This window comes from Vombatus ursinus, unplaced genomic scaffold, assembly GCF_900497805.2.
Source record: "Vombatus ursinus unplaced genomic scaffold, bare-nosed wombat genome assembly UNPS02014832.1, whole genome shotgun sequence".
Taxonomy (NCBI): Eukaryota; Metazoa; Chordata; class Mammalia; order Diprotodontia; family Vombatidae; genus Vombatus; species Vombatus ursinus.
In genome coordinates, this window is record NW_020954610.1 from 54,060,191 (window position 1) to 54,084,016 (window position 23,826).

Sequence of the window (23,826 nt, forward strand, 5' to 3'; positions counted from 1 at the left end):
CAACCTGTATGAGGTATTCCTGATTTTGCTGTCTTCATTTTGTAGTCATTCATACACATTTTCTAATGCTTTTCAGGATTCAATATACTCATCATCCATTATGGCGTCCTAATACTCTGATTAAGTCACTCTTGCTGTCTCCTTATTCATTGTCTCCCACCCAGGTTCATATGGTATGTTCTTAGAGCTGAGGTCCAGGCAGCAGGTGCCATTAAGCATAATGTAATTTCTCTGCTTATGTCTTTTTAATCTGTTTATATCTGCTAATAGCTTTCTGGGCTTTATCCTCTTCTCTTCCTCCCTGATGTCCAACAGAACACCCTGAGATAATGTATAGGAGGAGAAAGTTTCAAACCCAGGGGTCACAGTAAGACTCGAAACACAGGGAGTTGGTCATGTGTTGCTTAACGAGACTGAGGCTTGCCTTGCCTTAAGACTCTTAGACTGGGCTTAGAGCCCAGATAGGAAGCATATTTTGATGGAAAGAGCACAAAGATAGAAGACCCTTGGTTTCTTCTATTGACAAGTAAATTTCACCTACCTAGGTCTCAGGTTCCTCATCAAAAAATGGGATTAAATACATAAAGTCTCAGCTTTACAGAGTTTTGTACAAAGTGCTTTGTAAACCTTAAAGTGCCACATAAATGTGAGTTACTATAATTATTAACTCATTCATTATCTTGCCCTAAGGCAGAGCTCCCTTTGTTAACCCAGACAGATTAAAGCAGTTTTTCAAGAAGATCCTCAGGCTGACTCCATATTTGCTAATGTTTCCCAGAGGCAGTATGAAATTTAATATGGGTAAAAGTTATTTATTCTCCATTTAAGTTTGAATTCTTTTTTAAAAGGCATTTTATTGATTATAATTTTTATTGTGTTGTGCTCAATAAAGGATGTTTTTTAATATTTCTCCTTTTCTGAATCTGTTTATGAGCTTTTTATGCCCCTAACATATGGTCAGTTTTTGCAAAGGTGCTATGCACAGCTGAGAAACATGTATATTCCTTTCTGTTCACATTCAGTAATTGCCAGAGATCTATAGTACCGAACTTTTAAAGTTCTACTAATGTCCTTAACTTCTTTTTTGTTTATTTTTTGTTTAATTTATCTAGGGTCAGGGAGGGAATACAGTGAGATCTCTGACTATTACAGTTTTGCTGTTTATTTCTTCCTGTACTTTGATTACCTTCTAATTGAAGTATTTGCATATTCCAGATACTTTGGCATGCCATTTGGTGCATATGTATTAAGTATTGATATTATTTCATTGCCTATGGTACTTTTAAGCATAATGTAATTTCTCTGTTTATATATTTTAATCATGTCTGTTTTTACTATTGTCTGAGATAATGATTTCTACACCTGCTATTTTGAGTTCACTTGAAGCATAATAAATTCGGTTCCAGTGTTTCATTCTAAATATATGTGAATATTTATTTTAGATGTTTCTTACAAACAACATATCATTGGATTCTGCTTTCTAACCCACTCTTGTATCTTCTTGCTTTATGGGTGAATTCATCCCATTCATATTCACAGTGTTATTGTTGATTGTATATTTCCCTTCATCACATCCTCTTCTAATTTTTCCTTTTGTCCCCTTTACAAAGAAGAGGGTGGTAAAAGAAGGAATGTGATCAATACTAGTGAACTATAATTGAAGAGCTCTCTCTTTCTTTTTTTTTTTTTTAATTGCCTTTTCATCCCTTCCCCTCACTCAGTCAGTGGTTCTGACATTTTTTTTTCTTTTGACAATCCACCATTCAGAATTGGTTTGTTTTGCTTGTGACTATTCCCTCACGAACTTTACTCTCCTTAAACTTTTCTCCTCCCTTTCCCTGTCCTTACTTATTTACCCTGCTTAATTTAATATGTTACATTAAATTCTGTGTGTGTATGTGTATGCAGTCCTCCTTTGTCCAGTTCAGATAAGAATGAGGTTCATGTGATGCCTCCTTCCTCTCTCTCTTCCTCCCTATGTGCTCTTTTTCTTGCACACCCTATTGTGAGACATCATAAGTTCTACCCCCTTTTCTCTCATTTCTTCTTTAGTTATTTCTTTTTCTTTTCCTTTTCTTCCCTTTCAAGACCATCAGAACAGAATGAAACAACTCCCAGTACCTCTGTCTTTCTTATTTAATGCCCTCAGTGAGCCTTGAACACATTAGGATTTTGAAGGGATACTTGCTTCTTCTCCTGTTAGAATGTAAGTAATTCACTGTAGTTCATCCCTTTATAGTTGATCAGATGCTTGATTCACCTGAGCTCATCCTTACTTTCCTGGTGGGATACTTATTACAGTACTTAGGGCATCTGGCTTTCTTTTTATGCAGTCCTGGAATGTATGAAGCAAACTTAATGATATTTCACTTTGGATTTCGTGATCACTATCCAATCTAGTGCCTTTATTTTGATCATTGCTGGAGTATATGTGGGAGAGATGGGTTCCTAGTCTACAGCCTTTCTTGCTACCATCATAACTAGAAGTCCGCCTAGTATAAATACCACTGCTCATTTCCAGTTTTACGAGATCTGCCTGGGGAGTACTCTCTCATCAGCCATTGTCCCGCAGTAAAACAGGCTTGTTGAGACTGAAGAATATTGGAAAATTTTGCCCCCAGGTTTGGCTTGGTGATGTGGCAATCCTCAGGGCTGAGGGACTCAGTACCTGCTTCTGAAACTGTTGTGTAAGAAGTAGAAGGGCAGAGGTGAAGATTGTGAACTTTATGGAAATGAAGTGGTCTGGTCAGTTCTGGGATTGGGCAGAGTGCCTAAAGATATGGGATAAAAGGCTAGTGACCCTAGAGACTAGCTTGTAAAGAGCTGGGAAGCCTGAAGGGCTATTTTAGGGCTTAAATTACACCTACTGATAACAATTCTGGGAATTTGAGTGGAAAGGGTAAGAGGGGGAGCTGTTTCTGGCCTTGGAATGAAGCATTTAGTGCTTTCTGGGAGGTTCCCCTGCGGAATCAGCTCCTGAGGGCCTCTGGACTTTAAGCTTTGTTGCTAATTAGAGCAGCAGTAATTATGTGCCCTAGAGGGAAACAGGGATTCCTACCATGGGGAGTTGTGGGATCACAGAATCTGGGATGTAGGCCAGCCCCATTATTTTACAAGTGAGGAAACTGAGTCCCAGAAGGGTGAATTATTTGCCCAAAATGATGTAGTGTAATCAGTCATTAAACAGATTTTTTTCACCATGTCCAAGACAGGATGCTGCTCAGGGACTTTACAGGCTAATTTTGGACACGACATACTTACAAGGAAAAAATAACCATTGTCACCAGGAAGTGGGTGGTCAGGGCCAAATTGGGTACAAGAGAGTAAAAGCTATGGTGGTTCAGAGAATCCTAGGAGCACAGATTTAGAGCTGAAAGGGCCCTTAGAGGTCATCTAGTTCAATACTCTCATTTTCCAGATGAAGAAACCAAGGTCCCCAGAGATCACTGTGGGCTAGAATGGTCAGGAAATTCTTCATGGAGGTGAGCCTTGAGCTAATTCTTGAAGGACAGGTAGAATTCAGATGGTCAAGCTGGGGTGAGGGTAATATTTGAGAGAGATGGCTTGAGAAAGCTCTTGTTACTCAAAATTGAACCCAAGGTCTCTTGACTTTCAAACTTAAGGTCCCCAGGGTCTTTCTTAAAAGGGGAGGGCCTTCCAGAGAAAAGGGGAAGGTGATTAGTGTGTGTCCACAGGTGGGGATATTTTGTTTTAGCCACATGGGACATCTTTCCGAGGTGGTCTAGTAGGAAGAACACTGGAAATAAATGAATGTAATGGAATATTATTGTAGAACAGGAAATGACTAACATGAGGAATTCGGAGAAATGTAAGGCTTATATGAACTGATGCAGCAGGACATAAGCAGAACCCTATATGCAATTATTATAATGTCAATGAAAAGAACACTTAAAGGAAGCTAAACTCAGTAATTCTAATAAACAATCTTAGTCCTAGGAAAGAGATGATGAAATGTATTTCCCTCTTCTTGACAAAGAAGCAGGAGACTACAAGGGCAAAATGTTGCATCCATTATCATCTGTAGTCATGGTGTTGGCTATTTTTGCTTAAGTGTTTTTTCTTTGTTAGAAGGGAGGGTTAAATTCCAGAGGGTGGCCTCTGTGTGAGGTCCATTGGGGGTGGAGAATCCCAGAAATGACTCTGATGCAAGAGAGAAGAGTTAGTTCAAAATACTGACTTCAAACTTAGGAATTTCTCTAGCTATTTTGAAAGTTGGATCTGGTTGGGTTATCTGTATCATTAAAGAGCTAAAGATGGCCTTTGGGAGACATCAAATTAAAAAGAGTGCTGTCTAATAAAAATTAGAATGTAACCTCCTTGAGGGGAGGGACTGTTTTTTTTTTTTGCTAGTCTATGAATTCCTTGTGCTTAACACATATTGCATATTGTAAATGCTTAATAAATGCTTGTTGACTAAAAAATTTAAAAAACTGTGATGTTAAAAAAGAAGAGACATAAAAACTATTTTTAAAATTAAAAACATGTTTAAAAGAGCACTGGACTTAAAGTTAGAAGATCTGGGTTTAAGTCATATTTGTTGGCTGTGTGACAATAGGCAAGTCATTCAATCTTGGTGAAACTTAGTTTGCTGATCTGTAAAGTGGGGAATAATGCTGTACAGCAGTGTTGTCAAATTTAAATAGAAATAATCATATTTTTAATTTATTTTGTTAAATATTTCCCATTCTTGCTTAAATATGGTTGGGGACTAAGCCACATGTGTTTGAGATCTCTGTTGTAAAGGATTATTATGAGAAAAGTACTTTGTAAGCCTAAAAGTGCTATATAAATGTGAGTTCTGATTATGCAAGTTCCACTCTTCATTCAAGGCCTAGCTCCCTCCACATCTCCCCATGAAACTTCCTCTGAACATCCTGACCAGCCCACAGTAGAACATGCTCCGCTGAACCAATAGAACATTTCCTGTCTATACCACTTACTTGGCTTTTACCACACAAGACTTTGTGGTATGTTTTGTTTCGTCTTTAGTTTGAATGCTTCATTTGTGTTTATGATCTGGGGCAAGTTACTTCTCTCTGGGCTATTGATCATCCAAATACTTAATATTCTTTCTTGGGGTCCTGTCTGCCACTGCTTAAGAATGTCTAGAAGAGCGTTTCTTCTCCCTCCCACCTAGCCCAAAAAGAAATTACCCAGGAGCAGATATAGGGAGAACAGAGGCAGGAGAGCCTAACTGGGGAATGATGGGAAAAAAAGCTCAGACCTGAAATTATATCATTTCAGATTCATTCCAAGTGTTTTTAGCTCCATTTTATGAATGATAAAACCGGGTCTCAATTTGAGTGACTTGCCAATATAGCCACATAGCTGGGAAGTGGCAAAGGGGAAATGGAAATTCCGGGTTAGAGAAGAAAGATTATTGAGGGAGAAGGCACAGAGTGAACTCTGAGGTGGAAGAGAACTCAGGCCATCTAGTTTAAGCTGTTGTTGGAAAAGAATCTCTCTGGTAACATCTCAGACAAATGTGTAGCTAAGAACCTCCAGTGATGAGGAACTCACTATCTCCCAAGAGGCCCTGTTCCATTTTCTGTAGCTCAAATTATCATTCAGTTGTTTTTTCTAACATTGAGCCAAAGTCTGACTTTGCCATTTATAGATGTTGCTGGGTACCAAACAAATCAAGTAATCTCTTCTCTTCCATGGGATAGTCAATTAAGTCACCAAGCATTTATTTAAAGTATCTGTTCTGTGTCATTCACTTTGCTAAGTGATGGGCACACATTATTATTATTATTATTTTTTTTTTTGGTGAGACAGTTGGGATAAAGTGACTTGCCCAAGTCACCCAGCTAGTGAGTGTTACATGTTTGAGGCCAGATTTGTACTCAGGTCTTCCTGACTCCATGGCCAGTACTCTATCCATTGTGCAACCTAGCTGCCCTACTGATGGGCATACAAAGAAAGGCGCTTAGTCCCTGCTGTCAAGGAGCTCACACTCTAATGGGGGAGATAACATGGAAACAATTACGTACAGACAAGATAATATGCAGGATCTTGGGCCATGGGGTCCTGCCTCCCCACTAGATATCTATTCCCTCCAAAACCTAGAGTGCATATGAAACTATACCTGGCTTTCTTCTTTTAAGAAGCAGCAAAATACAATATATAGAGTTTTACCTTTTCTATTTTCACTTATTTGAAGCTGCTGGGGAGGGGCACAGTGGATGGAGTGCTGGACTAGGGATGTAGGAGGTGGGTGACCCTAGTCAAGTTACTTAGGCTCCCTTAGCCTTAATTTCCTTAATCTCCTAATTAATTTTCCTTAATTAAGAATTATAATACTATAATCCCAGGGTGCTATGATGCTCAAATATGATAATATATGTAAAGTGTTTTGCATATGTAAGTATCACCATAAATTCTGAGATGGAATGGTCTTGGCTTAAGATTCCCAACATTTCCATTCCAGGAACTAGTTCCGATTAGTTGATGAGAATCAGATCAAGAGTAGTTTTTCTCATTTCTATATCTACCTTTTGATGAATTAATTTATTAATTGAGGCAATTCAAGACTTCTCCTTCTCTGATTTTGAAAAAAAAAACAAAACAAAACCATGCAGCTTTAGACAAGCCAGGTGTCTCACATTAAATATGCATCCCTACCCAGAAGTTAATTTCCTTATGGGGACGGGAGCAGCCTCGAGGGCAGGGACCGTGTTTTTTGCCCTTCTTTGTATCCTTAGTACTTAGCACATTGCCTGGTACATAGTAATCCTATAATAAATGCTTGTTGGCTGACTGACTAAACAACATTTCTTTCTGGAAGCCCTCATTGGAGAGGCTGAAATTCAATTTGGAAGAAACTCTGAACTGGCAATCAGGAGACCTTGGCTGAATTCCTGACTCACTTTTAGGAAGGTTGCTTGCAAACACAGAAAAGACACTGCATTTAGTGTCAGAGGATCTGGCTCGAAATCTTGGCTCTGCCACTTGCTAACCTGTGCCTGAACAGAAATCGCTTCTCCATCATACCCAGCAAGTGGACAGTCTTGTTTTTGCTTGAAGACCTTCAGAGGAGGAGTCTCAGCAGCTCTAGAGGCAGCCCATTTCACTTTCAGATAGCTCTTCTAATTGTTAGGAAATTGCTCCTTGCATCAAGCCTAAATTTTGTCTTTTAGCAACTTCCACCCATTGTGCTCTGGAGCCAAGCAGAACAAGTCTTATCCCTCAAATATGGCCGTCATGTCTCCATTAAGTTATCTCTCCTCCAGACTCAATATCCCTATTTCCTTCAGCTGATCTTCATCTTATATGAACTCAAAGGCCATCACTGTTCTTCTTGCCTTCCTCCAGATCTGATTCAGCCTTATCAATATCCTTGTGGGCTCAGCATGTGTAAATAAGATATTCCGGATGTGGTCTAACCAAAGCAGAATGCAGAGGAAATGAGCCTGCTTTTCCTGGACATGATAATTCTGCCAGTGCAGAATCTATGTAGAATCTAAGATTTCTTTAGATTTTTTTAGACTGCTGTGTCACACAAGGGGATTTTTGTAACTCTTATTGCATGATCATATATTTTTTTTTCTAACAAGTTCAAGTCAGTTTACATTTCCACTGGCAGTGTGATGTTAGCATGCCTGGTTTACCACAGTCTAGCCAACATTGAATTTTGATGACTTTCATCTTTGCCAAATTGATGGAAGTCGGCTGGTATGTTTGCATTTCTCGGGTGATTAGATATTTTAAACTTTTTTTCTCATGGTTGTTGTAAATTCATGTTTCATAGGATCATTGATTTAGAGTTGAAAGGGACCCTACGGTCTTTAGTTTATAGATGAGGAAACTGAAGAGCAGAGGTTAGAACAGGGGTGGGGAACCTTTGGCCTTGAAGTCACATGTGGCCCTCTGGGTCCTCAAGTGGGGCTCTTTGAATCCAAACAGGTTCCCCACCCCTGGGTTAAAATGAAGAAAATCACTTAACTAATCTTTCAGAGCCATAATTCCCTCTTAAACCACTTTCAAACCCAGGTCTTCTCTGTCCCAATCCAGCATTCCTTCCACTGTACCACACTGGTTCTTCATTCTCCCTCTGCTTTTCGCTGTGGAGTACTGGATTCACCCACGCCAGTTAGCATAGATGCTTTATCTCTTGCTGATCTCTTTTCCCTTTTCTCCCTCCTTCCATCTTCCTTCTAGAAGTGATTTTATATGGACACGGATCAAAAGCTATCCAAGTCAAGGGAGGCTGGTAGGCCACGTCCTCTCCACTCTTCCCTTTTACTCTTCCTTTTCCGGCCGAGTGGGCTGTGGTCTCCAGTAGAGGTGGGGGGAGGCAGATGCCCATAGGGTTGGGGAACAAGGGCCTATATTTCAGGAGGGGTTGATGGGAAGGGCAAAGGAAGGGAGAAACTTGAGAGGAGCTGCTGTTTTTTGCCTTTCCTGGTAGGGAGGTAACAGCAGTGATAGTTTGCCTGATTGAAGTGCCTACCCTGGTGGAGACGAGGCTGTGGGACTCTGGGGAACCACCTCCCCTTCTTCCTCCCTGGGTGGCGTTTCCTTCCTGTGAAGTTGAGGCCCTCCTCTTGACTTCCTTGAGTTTACTGGTCTGAGCACTGGGGTCACCAAAGGCTATTCTGTTTCTATTCAAGATCCAGAGAGGCAACCTGAGACAGTAGAGATGGAAAGGTGAGGCAGGAGACCTGGATCTTAATTCTGCTGTTAACTCACAGGGGGGCCTTGGACAAATCACTTTGACCTCTTTGGGTCTCAGTTTCCTCAAGTATAAAATGAGGGGCTATGACCAGATGGTCCCTAAGGTTCCTTTCAGCTCCAGCAGCCTGTGTATCTCTGGGGAGGGCAGAGGTGGGCTGGGAGAAGCAACAAGACCCATCATTTGGGTGCTTTTAGCACCAAGTTTTTCTTCCCTTGGATGGGTGGGGCAGGGTAAGTGCTGGCTAAGGCTGCCCAGATAATACCAGCTTTTGTTTTTTTGGGTTTTGTAAAATCACCTCTTCTGTGGCAGAATAATGAGAGGGTTTTTTTTTTTTTAATCATTAGGAAAATCTATTTAATGACCACTTAAGTCACTTAATCTCAAAGGGCTGCAGTAAGAACATCTGTAAAATGAGAGTGTTGGACTGGAGGACTTCTAAGTTCTTTTTTTAAAAAATTTGTTAAGTTTTGAAAATTTGTATTGTTTTTCAATCAAGCATTTATTTTCTCTTCCTCTTATCCCTCCCCTCCAATTTAAAAGGAAATAAGAAAAATAAAAACCTGTGTAACAAATATGCATAATCGAGCAAAACAAATTCCCACGTTGTTTGTGTCCAAAAATGTTGAGTTTCATTCTGTATCCTGTGTCCAACTCTTCCCTGTAGGAAGTGGATAGATAGCACAGACCATCAATTCTAGGTCATTCCCAGTATCAACTAATGATACTCAGTAGATGAGAAAGGTGCAAAGTACCAGGATATGAACAACCTGAAGAAGAAGTGAGTCCTTCACAGCTCTGGGGATAATAGGGAAAGGAAGAGGTGGCATTTGAGGTGGGATGGCTTTAGGGTTTCAGTGAGGGAGATTGTGGAGAGGGCATTTCTAGGATAGGGAAAATACTTGAACAGAAAAACAGATGTGGGATTGTACAAGATATGCTTATAGAACTTTTGGACTGGTCTGGGGCGAGCCTGGAGTATTTGTAGGAATTTATTTGTGTGTAGGAATTGTAGTATTTGTATAGAAGGCCTTACATAATATAAACTCCTTGAGGGCAGGGAATATTTTTGCCTCTCTTTGTATCTTCAGCACTTAGCCCATTGCTTGGCACATAGTAAGTACTTTAATAAATGCTTGTTGATTGATTGAATTGTAGAAAGCCTTGAATGATGGGTTAAGGAATTTTGGACTTTTGCTGGTAGGCAATGGGAGCCATTACTATTAATGGTAGTGGTAATAACAACACATAAATGTATATTGTATGTGTATGTATACATAGTGGTATATATACATTTATACATGTATAAATATTCGAACACACATGTTATATGTATATGTATGGAGAGAGAGAAAAAGAGAGTGAGAGAGCAAGCACTATGTAATGCAGTAGATAGAGCACTGGGTCTGGAGTCAGGAAAATCAGAGTTCAAATCCAGCCTCAGACACTTACTAGCTGTGTGACCCTGGGTAGGTCACTTAACCCTGTTTGCCTCAGTTTCCTCATCTCTAAAATGAGCTGGAGCAAACCACTCTAGTATCTTTGCCAAGAAAACCCCAGATGGGGTCACAAAAAGTCAGACAGGACTGAACAACAACAATAGTATAACACCATGCACACACATACACATGTACACCCATAGACATATAGTACTTAATGTTTTCAAAGTGTTTTCCTTTGCATACTCTCTCTCTGAGGCAGGTTGTACAAGAGATAACAACCTTCATTTTTACAAAGGAGGAACTATGGCTCCAGGAGGTTAGTTAAGTGATTTTCCTAGGGTCACACAGCTAGAAAGCCCCAAAGGCACTGAGCAAGAGGGTCAGAGCTGTGACTGAGCAGAATTACCGTGGCAGAGTGGAGAATGAATTGGGGAAGGAAAGAACAGAGACAGATAAGTTAGGCCATTGCAGCAGCCTAGGACCCGAGATGTATCAGTGAAAGGAGAAAGGAAGGTGACAGATGTGTGAGATTATATTAGATGTCTGATAGGGTGGGGCAACCAAAACCATTTGGACTAAGGGTTGGATGTCAGCACCTGAGTCAACCATGACTCCCTCTGCAGTTTCAGGTACAGCCTGGGTGACTGGCAGAATGGTGATGCCGTCAGCAGAAACAGGGAAGGCAGGATGGGGAAGAGGATGAGAAGCAGGTTTGGGATGTGCCCGCCTTCTCTGGGGGTTGTCCCCACAGCATCAGAACTCATTGTTCCTACCTCCCTCAACACTTTACACACCCGTTCTCTTGCCATTGTTTTCCCCTGAATCCCAGCCTTTCTCACTGCCTCTGCTAGACTGTAAACTCAGGACCACAGTGTCAGAATTTAGAAGAAACACCAGAGGCTGCCTCTCTAACCCATCTCTGAGGAAAGATCTCTCATCTACATCATATCCAGCAATTGGTAATTCAACTTTTATCTCTGGAGGGCAGAATCTGTTTTATGTGATTTTCGTCATAAGTTTTTGTTGAGAGATTGACCGAGTACTTTGGTCTCAGGGTAGCCAACTCAAGGATAAACTACCATACCATAATGTGTTACGGCTTTCAGGGCAAATTTTCATTTTAACTCGAAGGATAAATCTCTTAAGGGCAGAATTTCATGAGTTTATGGCAGAATTTTATGGGTTTATGTTGGGGAAGAGATTGTGTGTGTGTGTGTGTGTGTCTATAGGGAGGGGTGGCTTTTTGCCTCTTAAATGACATGTAAATTAATGTAAATCTGGCTTTGCTTACTTTACACAAGGCATGGATGTCTCTGTGCCCAATTCCATCTCTGCTATATATTATAGTTGTTTGTACTGGGGATCTGTCAATAGGGTCCAGAATCTCAGAAATCTCCATCTCTCCCCTCAGGTAAATTATGTCAGCAGAGCCTCCCCAACCACCAAAGCCCCCCACTCATCCAACCTCTCTCCGTCTACCTGATGGTCCCCGGGAAAGGGACCGTTCACCATCTCCCATGAGAGGGTACCTCATCCCCAGCCCCTTGCCAACCCGGCGGACCAGGACCTTTTCAGCGTGAGTACCCAGAAAAGGAGAAGGGGAGTAAAGGCTGGAGACCCTTCTTGTGGAAAAGGCTGAGTGGCTGAGGGCCGAAAATGACCAACCTAATGTGATACCCTGTGTTGTTTCTCAATGAGGTGTGATTTAAAAAAGGGTATTAATAGTTCATCATGCAACCCAGTTCTAGCCCTGGCTCCAGATCTTTACCAAGTCAGTTCAACACCTCTTGGGCCTCTGACTTCCTCAACTGTAAAATGGTGATAAAAATGCCTACCTTGCTTACCTCATAGAGCAGATATCAAATGCTTGCTGTGCAAACATAAAGGATAATTCTTGTTAAAGCCCGGTGTTTTGCTGTGCTTTGTAAGCCTGGATTAGCTAGGAGGCAGCCGTGGTTTGGGGATATACTGTGTTGAGTGTGTGATCATAAGATCACAGAATGTCAATGCTGGAAAAGAACTTCGTTATGTTTTTTTAAAATTAGTTTTTTTCCATCTAATTTTTTTCGCAAGCTTTTATTTTCTCTTTCCCATCTCCCCTCATCAAACAATTAAAAAAAGAAAAAAGAAAATAAAAGCCCTAATAACATACCCAGTCAGTCAAAACAAAATAAAAATCCCACATTGGCTGTGTCCAAAATTGTATGTCTGCATGTGCATCTAGAGGCCAGCACCGTTCATCTGTGGTCCTCTGGAGCTGTCATTTGTCACTGCATTGGTCAGAGTTCTAAAATTGTTCCAAGTTGTTTTTCTCAATAATGTTGTTTTTGTAGAATGACCTAATTCTATTCCCTTTACTCTGTATCGGTTCTCAGTTTTCCAAATTGTCTCTGAAACTGTCCATTTGGAAGAGAACTTTAATAATCTCATTTAGTAGATCAAGAAGCCTTACCGTGAGATGAATTCACTTGCCCAGGGTCACATGAGATCGGAACCAGGACTACAAACTAGCTCTTCTCACTTCACCAGAAGTTGTCAGCTGTGCTTTTCAACATTATGCCCCTGCTTTCTAGGCACAAGACCCCCTGGAATTGGGTGGGTGGGTCCAGTTGTGTAACGAGAGCCCTTATGCACAAAGTTCATGATTTCACTGTCTCCAGAGAAAACACAGGCCCTGGGTTAGTATGCTCTGGTGAAAGAATGCCTGAAGTTACTTTGCTCCTGCTTTGTTCTTCTTGAGTCTGGGCCTGGTGAGAACGAGGGGTGAGGCACTCATATCATTCTCTCTCGCCTCATTCAGGACCGTGCGGGCATCTGAAGGACCCGTCTACAAGGGGGTCTGTAAATGCTTTTGCCGTTCCAAGGGACACGGTTTCATCACACCAGCTGACGGTGGCCCAGATATCTTCCTTCATATCTCTGAGTAAGTGGCCAGGAGGTAGATACAATATGTGGGCAGCCAAGTGTTGGGGAGTGAGGGGGGATGGGTAGGGGAAAAGGAGGGAGGGAAGGAGAGAAAGAGTGAGAAAGAGAGAGCATGCACTCGAGAACAGTTTCATATTGTCTCAGTGGGTCTTGCCCTGGATCAGGGATTTCGTAGGCTAGACCCGTGTGGCAAATGTCTTGTGCTATGTGGATATGTGTGCGGATGGCCCACATAGAGATGTCTTTTTTCTTAAAAGTAGTTATGAAGAGGGTTTCTGGGGGGTGGAGGGTGGAGAAGGGAGTTTGAGAGAAGGGGAAAGGAGGAGTAGGGTGGAGAGGTTAGTGTGTATGCATGTAAGTGCCCATGCATGCACACTTGAGGGAATGAAGGAGACTAAGTTTTTGCAAGGCCCCCACCAGCCAATGGAAGGGAGGGCATTCCCAGGAATGCCTCTTCTACTTCCCCCCTTGTCTCTGTAACTCAGGGCTCACATGTTAATATCTGAGATGTGGCATCCATAGACCATACTATAAATCGGTCTTACTGTATTAGTCATAGTTCATAATTGTCTGGTCCCTAGGATGGGCAGAAGGCTTGGATCCTGTCCCTTGCTCTGATGGGCCTTTTCAGACCTGGCTTCCCTATTATGAGACTGAGTGGGGAAAGCTCTCTGTGGTGTATTGGGACCCGTTCCATGTCTGACCATTGGATTTTTTTCCTTCCTACTACCCCCCACTTCCTGACAGTGTTGAAGGAGAATACGTGCCTATGGAAGGAGATGAAGTCACCTACAAGGTGTGTTCAATTCCACCAAAGAATGAGAAGCACCAGGCTGTGGAGGTTGTTATCACTCACCTGGCACCAGGCACCAAACATGAGACCTGGTCGGGACATGTCATCAGTTCCTAGGCAGCCTCCTGGTACCCTTGCTTCCTCTCTTCTCCCCAGCTTGGCTCTCTTGAAGGACACTGTTCTGGGAGGGGAGGTGGGGCAAGTTTTGGGAACAGACAGATGAGTTATGAGTAAATTTCGGCCAAAGGGTGGGAAGGGAAGTGGGAACTCAAGGGTCAAATTGTTAGATGTGACTTATCTCCTGAAAAAAGGAGTGGAGGGCCAGGGGCAAGAGAACAGGGGTGAGGGGAAATGTCTTGATTCCTTACCACCTGAAATGTATTAATTTTTTTAAAAAGAAGAGGCTCAGTAGCTGAGTGGAGGATTAAACTTTGAGCCCAAAGAGATGTAGAAAGGGCAACTTGGGATGTGTTATTTTCCTAACATTTTGGCTGGGCAGCTGTTAGCCCCAGCCTCCACATAGACTGACCTTCTCCCTGTACCTGTGTATGCTGGTACTTTATCCACCAAGTTAGACCTCTGGGACAGAGGCCCAGTAAGAACCATGATAAGCAGTTTGGATTTTCTTCCCTGATGTCCCAATCCTGTAATGACTCAGCTTGTCACCTCTTAGCGTCCTTTGCTTAGATGTAGCCTCTGCCTTAGCCTTCAGCCAGAATTACTGATTAATTAGAATGGGGCTGACCTGAGGATGATGGAGACTTGGGAGAAGCAGTTGAGTTTGGGGAACGAATCTGGATTCTTAGGAATGTTTCAGTGCCTTTCTTGAAGAGTATAATTCTCTGGGTGGGGAAGCAGGAGAGCCCAACCACTGGCCAGAGAAGAGGGATTGATGGAGATCAGGCAGCCTAGCCCTTATGTGAATCCCAGGATGCCATCTGGATGCTCATATCCAGTTTCAGCTGCGCTGAGCTGTGAGACCGAATCCCTCATTCTCCTGCAAAGCTTTAAACAAGTATGAGGACTTCTCCACTCCGAGCAAAGCCTGTGGGCTTTGATGCTGAGGTGTCAAGTTTGGACCCACATCTCTGGTTTGGCTGTTGTGTGCTCTGTTTGAACCATTATACTGTGAAAGGTGGAACAGTGGGGGCTCCTGTTTAGAAAACAAAACCATCTCTTAAGGTTTGTGCTGAAACACTAGCAGACTAAGGGGTAGTAGCTTGCTTTCCGACAACCTGGTTAAAGTGAACATTTTAAACACATTTTGGATGGTGTCTTCTTTTAAATGTGATATAGTAAATGTTTACTAATTTTTTTTAGTGACTAAGGTTTCTGCCTTAAACCAGATACAACTGCATGTGTGTGCTTGTCTTTGCTACAAGATTGCAAGTATTGTAAATATATATACATTTTTTTTTAGGCAAATGAGGCTTTTGGATTTTCTTTGTAATTGGTTTTCTGCATTTTCAGTGGTTGCTATTTAAAAGGAAAAATGTGTGCTATATTCTGAACTTTGTGGTTTCTAGAAAATGATAAAAATCATTTTAAATAATGCTTATTTGCAGATGATTTAAACTGAAGTTCGAGAATTAAACGCTTACTAACTTTTGTTGAAAATGGCTAAAGTAAAGTTTCTTAACTTTTGTCATTGTTTCTTATTTATTCTGTAAGAATCACCCTATTTGAAAAGGGTTGAATGCTAGAAACACTGTGATAAAAAAGATTATAGTCATAGGATTAGAAATTTAGAGTGGGAAGGAACCTCAGACATCTAGTCCCCTGCAACAGAACCTTGCTGACTGCACTCTTAGAAAACCATAAATTAACATTATCTAGGTTGTATTGTATTTTTATTTGATAAAACATTTCCCAGTTACATTTTAATCTGAATCAGCCCCACTGAGTTTTTCAGGCTGATATTTTGACACTTCTGATCTGGTCCTATCCCTTCCTCAATGATAGATGGGGCGGGGGGGGGGAAGCGGTGGCCCAGAGAGGGTGAGTAACCCAAGTCCTTGAGTCTACATCCAGCATTCTTTCTACTGTACCAGGCAAAGAGTTTGTCATCAGCAGACATTTATCAGTGCAACTAGATTATTGGACATACTAGAGCAAGACAAATTGTGTGTCTGTTAGCTAGACTGGCTATACTCAGAGAATCATCACCAAACATTGGCCACCAGGTAAAGAACCTTTGGGTTTCAGCAGTTCCTAGAGATTGCCAGCTAAGGCACGGAATGGTTTATTAACCTTGGTAGATGGAATGAGCACAGATTAAATCACTGAAGTGCTAATGTGTCATAGGGTGGAAAGAGTGTAGGATTGGAGTCACAGACCCGAGTTCAAATTCCATTCTGTCTCTTCTAATTCACCTCGGGCATGTTGTTTAATCTGTAGGCTTTCCACATATATATATGTATGTATATATGTATATAAAGGGGGTAGGTGTTGTCCCCATTCTACATCTCTACATCATGGTACTCTTATAATTCAACCTCCTTTACATGGCACATTGCTCTTTGCATGATACCTTTTTAAAATGATATCTTTTTGTGAGGTATGCCTCACTTGCAAAGGAAGCTAAGATATTAAAAACATTAATAGATAAGTTGTCCACATCATCTGACTGTGAATTTGGGCCACTTTCCTGAGCCTCAGTTACCTTGTTTTCCTGAACCTCAGTTACCTTCTCTGGAAAATGAGTATAATAGCTATCAAAGGATTGATGGGAAGACTGAATATAATAAGCACTTTGTAAATTGTAAAGCATTGTGCAAACATAAGGTGGTGGTATTGTTATTGCTTCAGATCCCAGGTTTCTACATTGTCTTTCTCAAGCTCCTCTTCTTATCTGTAACTTTTACTCTCCGCTTTGAAAGGTGCGCACTAGCATTCTGGGTCAAAGGTGTACATTCTCTCATCCCTGATTCTTTTCCCCCAGGGTGACAGGACCTAAAGGAGGAGCGCCACCAACCTTCTTACTTTTTGGATAAAGACACTGAGGCTCAGATCACTTAAAACAATTTGCCATGGTCATACGGGTATTGTATGTTTGATAACCTAGTTACAGTTCAGTGCAGTTGACCTGGATTTTTGAACCCTGTTGGTGTTTGAGGCTGCATACAAAAGATGTATTTCAAATGGAAACACACCTAGAAGCCACTTTGTCCAAGTTCTAGCAAATTCCAAGAGGCTCTTGTGTTTTCCAGGTTTTGTTTGCCCTTCAGGTGCCTACTATGCTTCTAAGATGTTTTTATAGGTTAGGAACTGAGCCTACACATTGCTGCCTATAAATTTCCTGGGTAGAATACATCATAAGGATAATAGACTTAGGGCTGGCAGGGAACTTAGAAGCAGGTCATCTAGATTGTTTCCTTTCACAAATGTGGAAACTGAGGCCCTGAGAGATTAAGTGATTGACCAAAGTCACAGAGGTATTAAGTGTGGGATTTGAATCCAAGGCTCCATGTCTCCAAAGGCAGGGCTGTTCCTATTGCACTCTATCCTTTTCCTACAGAAAGCAAGGAGCTTTAAAATTTACAAATACTTTCCTCAACACTTCAAGGAGGGGAAAAAGTCCACCAGTCAGGTGCTCTCCTTTACATGGTTTGCTTCACCTGGTATAATTTTTCCTAAGGGACTGTGTTGTCTCTTAAAGTTTTTCATGTGCTAGCTTCCTTTGCAAGTGAAAAGCATACTTCACAAAAAGATTGCAAACAGCAATGATCCATGTAAAGGAGGCTGACTGATAGTGTATCATAAAAGTCTGTACATGTGTAGGGGAACACAGTCTGATTCAGTTTCTGTTCAGGTTTGAGGAGCTAGAAATAATTTTGGGTTTTTTTGTATTAAAATGTTTATCTTAGGAGGCAAGTAGTTAAGAGTAGAAAGGTGTTTACTTGGATAATTTGGGAATAAATTAAAGCTTATTTTCATTATGCTTTGCAAAACTCCCCTGACAATAGTTAGAAATGGTTTACCATGCTGGGAAGAGTACTGCACTGAGGAGACCTAATGATGAATCCTGGCAAGGTCTTTTCCAGCTCTAAAATTAAATGACTCTCTGAGTAGAAGATATTATTCTAGAATTCAGTCTAAACCTAGGTCACAAGACCTGTTGCCTAAGCAAAATATAAGGGAAATTTTACTTCCATTTGGTGTTTAACAGTTTGGAAATGAAAGACTAATAAAATCTGACATATAAGCAGGAGTCAAAGGTCACAGTAGAAATAGATGTTGGTCCTGGAAAGCTGCTGGTCAGTCGGTGCTGGCAAGTCCTAAGATAGAGGTGAAGTTTAACTACTGTTTATAAAGTAATAAAAATGGAGAGAAGCAGAGAAAATGACTGCTTTTATAAACCTCTCTAAGGGCTACATTCTTCTTTCAGTTCAACCAAACACCAAATGGGGATGGGAGGTACATTTAGGCTATCTCATCGGTACAGCACAAGCAATCAAATGACTCACTTTGTAATTACCCAGCACACTTGCAAACCTTAACTCCTGAACTCAAGTTAGCTAAGATGAGTAATGTCAAAACAGTGGTGCTTTTGCTAAAAATTGTAAAATTTTATTGATTTTGAAAAGAAATCTTTTTGTACATCATTATGTCATTTGCAGTGTTAAAGAAAACAAAGCCTTTCATTAGTCACATTTTCTGAATGTTACTTACTAATCAGAAATGCCACGTGCACCACTTTGAGTGGGAACAGAGAACATTCGTGAGTCCCACCCCCAATCTTTTCACCAGACCTATGCCTAGGAGTGTGGTAGCAAGTAGCAGCCCTAGTCTAACTTGGGAGAAGGGGCTAGGCAGGGCTTAGTCTTCCCCTCCCTTGTACTTGCTTGCATGCTACGGGCCACATCAGTATTAATTAGTTTTGCCCATGCTGGCACTGGAGAGGAAGCTAATCAATAGGAAATCTAATTGGTACAAAGTCCTGGCAGTAGACTGCAGGTGCTAGTGCTGCTGTTATGGTTACCTAAGGTGTTTTTCTTTTATTAAGATTTTTTTTAAAAAGGGCATTTAAACCATCTCATGGAAAGATCAGTACATTTTTCTTGAAAAATTGTTATTCTCTAGGAGTATGTTAAAATAGGGATGAAGGGGTTTCTGATTTGGTCCCATTTTTCATCAGATTCAAATAAGGAAGTCCTGAAGCAGCTAATTAAAATAAGTGAAACCACAGGTGTTCTCATTTCTTCTAAAGCAAGTATTCAATTCTATGCGAGAGTTTATCAATAGTAGATGGCATTCTTGGCTAATAAATAATAGTAGAAAAGATGAGAAACTTCACATTGCTAACTCGTCAGTTAGGCTTTTTTTTTTGTTACATTTTAAAGTAGCTAGGAGGTAGAAGCATTTCTTAGCCAGCCTAACCAAGAATAACCTGGTTCTTGAAGGCTGGGGAGAATTCTAGAACCGTTTTGTTTTAGGATGTTCAAGAGACCAGCTTGGATTGTGTAAACTGAGGTTCTCATGATGGCAGGCTCCTAGAAGAAGGTTATTCTGGCCTCAGCAAACACTTGCTAGCTAGATGTTTTCCATTCTCTCCCATCAAAGGCAGTGAGTGACAGATGTTATTGTTATACAGCAGGCCAACTATCTGTGCTGTTCAAATAGAAGTCAATTCCAGAGTTTCCAGCAGTGCCGGGGTGAGGGGCAGGTTTTCTACTGGCTGTCATCTGGCCATTTATCTGACTGGTCATATGAAATCAGCTTCACAGAAAGGAATGGGGGATAAGAAGAGGTCCCAGTCATTCAACCTGACTCATGGAGTTTTGGCAAAACAAGGAGCCTTAATTAAACTCCCAAAGTCAGTAGGAGCAGCTTCCGTTTAGCGAGTAGTGGGTTGAAGTTTTGAATTGCACAATTTTTCATGTAAGAAACATTAGCAAACAGTCTCCTGTCCTGTGCTGCTGTTGTGGAGGCCCAATTATGTGCACAACTTTAAATTTGGGAAGGGGTAAAACCGTTCTGTCACAGGAGCCCTACTGGGTCAATTTGTACCTTGTCACCTTTCCTTTTCCATTGTAAAAAGTTCTCCAAAGAGACAAATGTACACCGTGATTGTGCATCTTAGTTTTGCTCTGGAAAATGGGAAAAGACTGTCTTAGATGTTCCTTTGAGTCAACTGTTGCTTTAGGACCCACATATCAGAACTATTCTGTTTCCTCAGTTTTTCCAGATAAAAAGACAAAAGATGGGATCTAACCTTAATTTAGGAGCAGAGATATGCTTCTCTTTCTTTTCTGTCTACTGCTCACAGGAATTCAACACATGCTACAAAGCCCAAGTGAATGTCCAAATTGGAGGTGGGCAGAGGAGGATTTCTTGAGTTTGAAATGGTGATGCATTAGTTTTTTGAGGCTTGTTATCTTCTCTAGTTTTGAGATGACTTTGTTTCTTTCAGCCTTAAGGTCAGGAAGTAAAAGACTATAAGAAAAGCTCCTCACAGATTTTTTGTGTGTCCGCTGGGCTGGTCACTGAATAGCCTACTGTTCGGGAATCTGTGTAGATTTCATAGTCATTTCCACCCTATAAACACAGGAAAAACATAAATAGGTTTGAGTTGTTACCATTACCTCTTTTTAGCATGTGACTGTTGTTACTTTAGAGCCAAAAGTTCCCAGAGAAATCAAAGACTTCGGTCTTAATAGAGATAGGAGAAACACACTGATAATTCATTAATCCTTTAAAAAATAAAAAAGGCCTTTGATGAAACAAAACACAACTTGTATGGTTATTACCTGAGTTGAAAAAAAAAAGATAAAAACCTTTTCTTGGAATATATAATTTTTTATAAAGGAAATCATGTTTATATTTTGTGGACTGGTTTAGTTCCTTTCCTTCTATCCACAAAACTGTGATTAAGTATTAAACAGAAACTTAGAGCTGCAAGGGCCCTTAGAAATTATCTATCTTATCTGATCCCATATATTGCAGAAAAGTCCCAGAGAGGGAAAGTGATTTGCTCCTAAGACCAAAACATTACTTATAATCCATCAATGTAGTAAAAAAAAAATTATACCAAAGTTCTTTTTCTTGGAAAACTGGATGTCACATCACACTCAGAACTCTGAAAAATGTCAGCTAACTTGTAACACAAGTGGCATTTGTGATATTATAAATAGCTGCAGTCAGAAGAAAATCATGGGAGATGCAATAAAAACAAACAGGGAAAAATGAATATATAGGCACATTTGGCATTTTCAAAGGACTGACACTTGAAGGTAAAATTTTATTCAATGTTTTATCACTTGCTTCACAAATTACAGCTAATACTAAAGTTTTTAAGATTCACAAATTTGAAGGGAACTCCTGAGATTACTCATCTAATCCCTGATGAATCACATCACTACATCTCAAGGTGAATAAATTATACAGTGAAGCCTCATTAGAGCTTTCCCATATCTAATTCAGTTTTTCAAAATGGCTGCCAATGGTTTTGTCTGGCTTGTATAAAGAAAAAGATTTATGAACTGAGTTTTATGAATAATTATATTCTTCTAAACACTGTGGAGTATACGCTGATTTCAGATCCCACTTCTGGACAGGAGCCTTTCCAAAAGTTAAATATGAAACATTTTCATAGCAATTTCCCTCCACCTCCACCCCCAAGTACACGAAGGAATGGGTTGGTAGATAAACAGCATCTAAAAGAACAATAAACTGCTGTGCTGTCCATGGAAATTAACATCTGTCAAAGACAAGCTGTTTCTGTAAATAAGTCAGGGACACTTCTGAAGGAGTTCATTAAATGGATTAAAAATCCACCATTTTACCAACATAACTTTTTTCACATGATAGGAACAAAACTCGGGCTGTTTGTGCCTTTTTCAGGACTTCTTTTCCAACATAACTTTATAAGCTGAAAGACTGTACACATATCATCTTACAGTTGTCCTTGGGGTAAAAATATACTTACAGCTTGTATTCACCAGGTAAAGTACCATAGACAGCGAAGGCAATTTTAGGGCTTGGGCATTTGCACGGACCAGTTAGGAAGAGAAAGACTAAGGGAACATAAGAGCTCTGATCATGTTTTTCTTCTATGAAAAACCACTGTTTGTATGTTATGTACCTACACAGACACAGTATTTTAATACATGTGAAAAGCAGGGCAGTTTTATATATGTTCTATGGCATATTCCAGGAGAGGAGAGAGAGACGGAGAGAGAGAGAAAAAAGGGGGCAGGGTTTGAGGAGTGAGGACAGGTAAGATGGACAGTTTCCAAAAGGATGAAACCTGGAGCTGTAAAGAGCAGGATACATCTAACCTGGGATCTGCCTGCCCATTAGCAGCTGCTTCCCTGTATTGGCAGAGGTGGGGTGAAGACACTTTTTGGTAAAAGAAAAAGTTACAAATGTACAAACACACCTTCAAGGAAATTTGAGAGGCTACTGGGGAAAGGCTAATTTCCAGTGGTATGTGAATGTAATTGAATATTATTGTGTCCTAAGAAATGATGAACCATGTCAGAGGATACTTGGGAAGGCCTTTACAAACTTATGCAAAGCAAAATGAGTAGAACAGTTTACTCGGTGATAACAACATAAAGACTTTAGAACTCTGATCACTGCAATGATAAACCTTGAGTCCAACATCACCACCTCCTAATGGAGAAGGGATGAACTTAAAATGAAGAAAGAGACATAGTTTTAGACATAGCTAATGTGGGAATGTGTTTTGCTGGACTAAATAGATATGTATAAAGGGGTTTGTTTTCATTGTTTCGGTTGTTTTAAAATTTGCTCTGGGGGGGAGTTAGTAGGAAGGACAGATTTAACTTAGAAATACTTGCCTCTTCAAAAATGAAAGAAGAAAAAAAAGAATAAGGAGATGAAGAAAAGTAGTTATATTACCCTGTAGTGAATCTAATATATTTGGGCTAGCAATAATCTATCAGTGACACCCAGCTTATTGATATTTAAAAGCCTAGAGTAATTAGCCCTGAGGATAGGGAGAACTCAATATTTGCCATTTGGTGAGGGTTGGGGATATTGAGGAAATGGATTCTTGGACTGTTTTTCTTCATCATTTGCATATACTCTTGATAATCTGAGTAGTAGACTACCATTATTTTGCTGATTATAATGAAAGATGAACTACATATCATTCATTGTGTTCATGAGTAAGAATGTCAAAACTATAAGGGAACTTAAGACACCATCTAGCTCAATATCCTCGTTATGTGGAGGAGGAAATGGATCCTGGGAGAGGAAATGACTTGCCCAAGGTTATTCATTCAACATGAGCATCAAAGTCAGACAGGCTGTTTAGTGGTAGAACTAGAAAGTTACAGATCTTTTGATTCCTATTTCAGCTTTCTAATATATACTAGCTCTCATTTAGCTCACAGTATTGAATAATATTTGTATCTATAGTGCAACAGATGGTTTAGAAGTACATAGATGCTTGGTGATAACTAAGTTGGCAGACTTATTTCAACAAACCTATTATAAGAAAATTTAACAATTCATGCTTTTTTCCCTCCTCACTGCAAAAGACTATGCACAGTGAACCTGGAAAAAGCCTGCTTCTCACTGAATTGGAAGAGCTAGAGCATGTAGAACAGGGTGTTATTATTAATTCCCTGGCAGCTGTTCAATGCCTATTCATCTTACAGTTGTCATGGTACAGTGGAATTACAGTTGTTCTTGGGAAACACTGGAGAAAGTAAATACACCAAGTGCTGGGCAGCTGTTTGCTGACTTGCTAATCTAACTTTTCAATCAGCCACAATATGATTTTTGTTCCACAAACTTGTTTTCAAATAGTAAATATGACTCTCAGTAAACTTTGTCCACAGGAACCTTTGAATGATCCCCCTATTCTGTACCCACCATAAGAGTGTTAAGACTTGGAACAAGAGGATGGGTAGGATTCTTATCTCTGTCATAGTGCCCTTATCTATAAAATATGGACAATACTGTCCCCACCAACTCATAGAACTGTTATATGCAAATCA

General features: G+C 40.4%; 2 protein-coding genes across 7 annotated transcripts in view; one reads left to right on the plus strand and one right to left on the minus strand.

Moving 5' to 3' along the window:
* CARHSP1 (calcium regulated heat stable protein 1) overlaps positions 1-15,472 on the plus strand; it is an 18,845-nt gene extending 3,373 nt beyond the window's left edge. Inside the window, exons 2-5 of one of the 2 annotated variants that reach the window (XM_027839560.1) lie at positions 10,989-11,096; positions 11,549-11,713; positions 12,938-13,060; positions 13,810-15,472. In XM_027839560.1, coding sequence (XP_027695361.1) covers positions 11,556-11,713; positions 12,938-13,060; positions 13,810-13,972 — 444 coding nt within the window. In that variant the 5' untranslated portion in view covers positions 10,989-11,096; positions 11,549-11,555 and the 3' untranslated portion in view covers positions 13,973-15,472. The remainder of the gene's footprint in view (positions 1-10,988; positions 11,097-11,548; positions 11,714-12,937; positions 13,061-13,809) is intronic. The other variant, XM_027839559.1, reaches the window with a different exon arrangement.
* A 3,687-nt stretch (positions 15,473-19,159) lies between these two features.
* The window catches only part of PMM2 (phosphomannomutase 2), a 31,220-nt gene continuing 26,553 nt past the window's right edge, over positions 19,160-23,826 (minus strand). For all 5 annotated transcript variants that reach the window (XM_027839502.1, XM_027839506.1, XM_027839505.1 and 2 more), the window contains one exon: positions 19,160-20,392. In XM_027839502.1, coding sequence (XP_027695303.1) covers positions 20,291-20,392 — 102 coding nt within the window. In that variant the 3' untranslated portion in view covers positions 19,160-20,290. The remainder of the gene's footprint in view (positions 20,393-23,826) is intronic.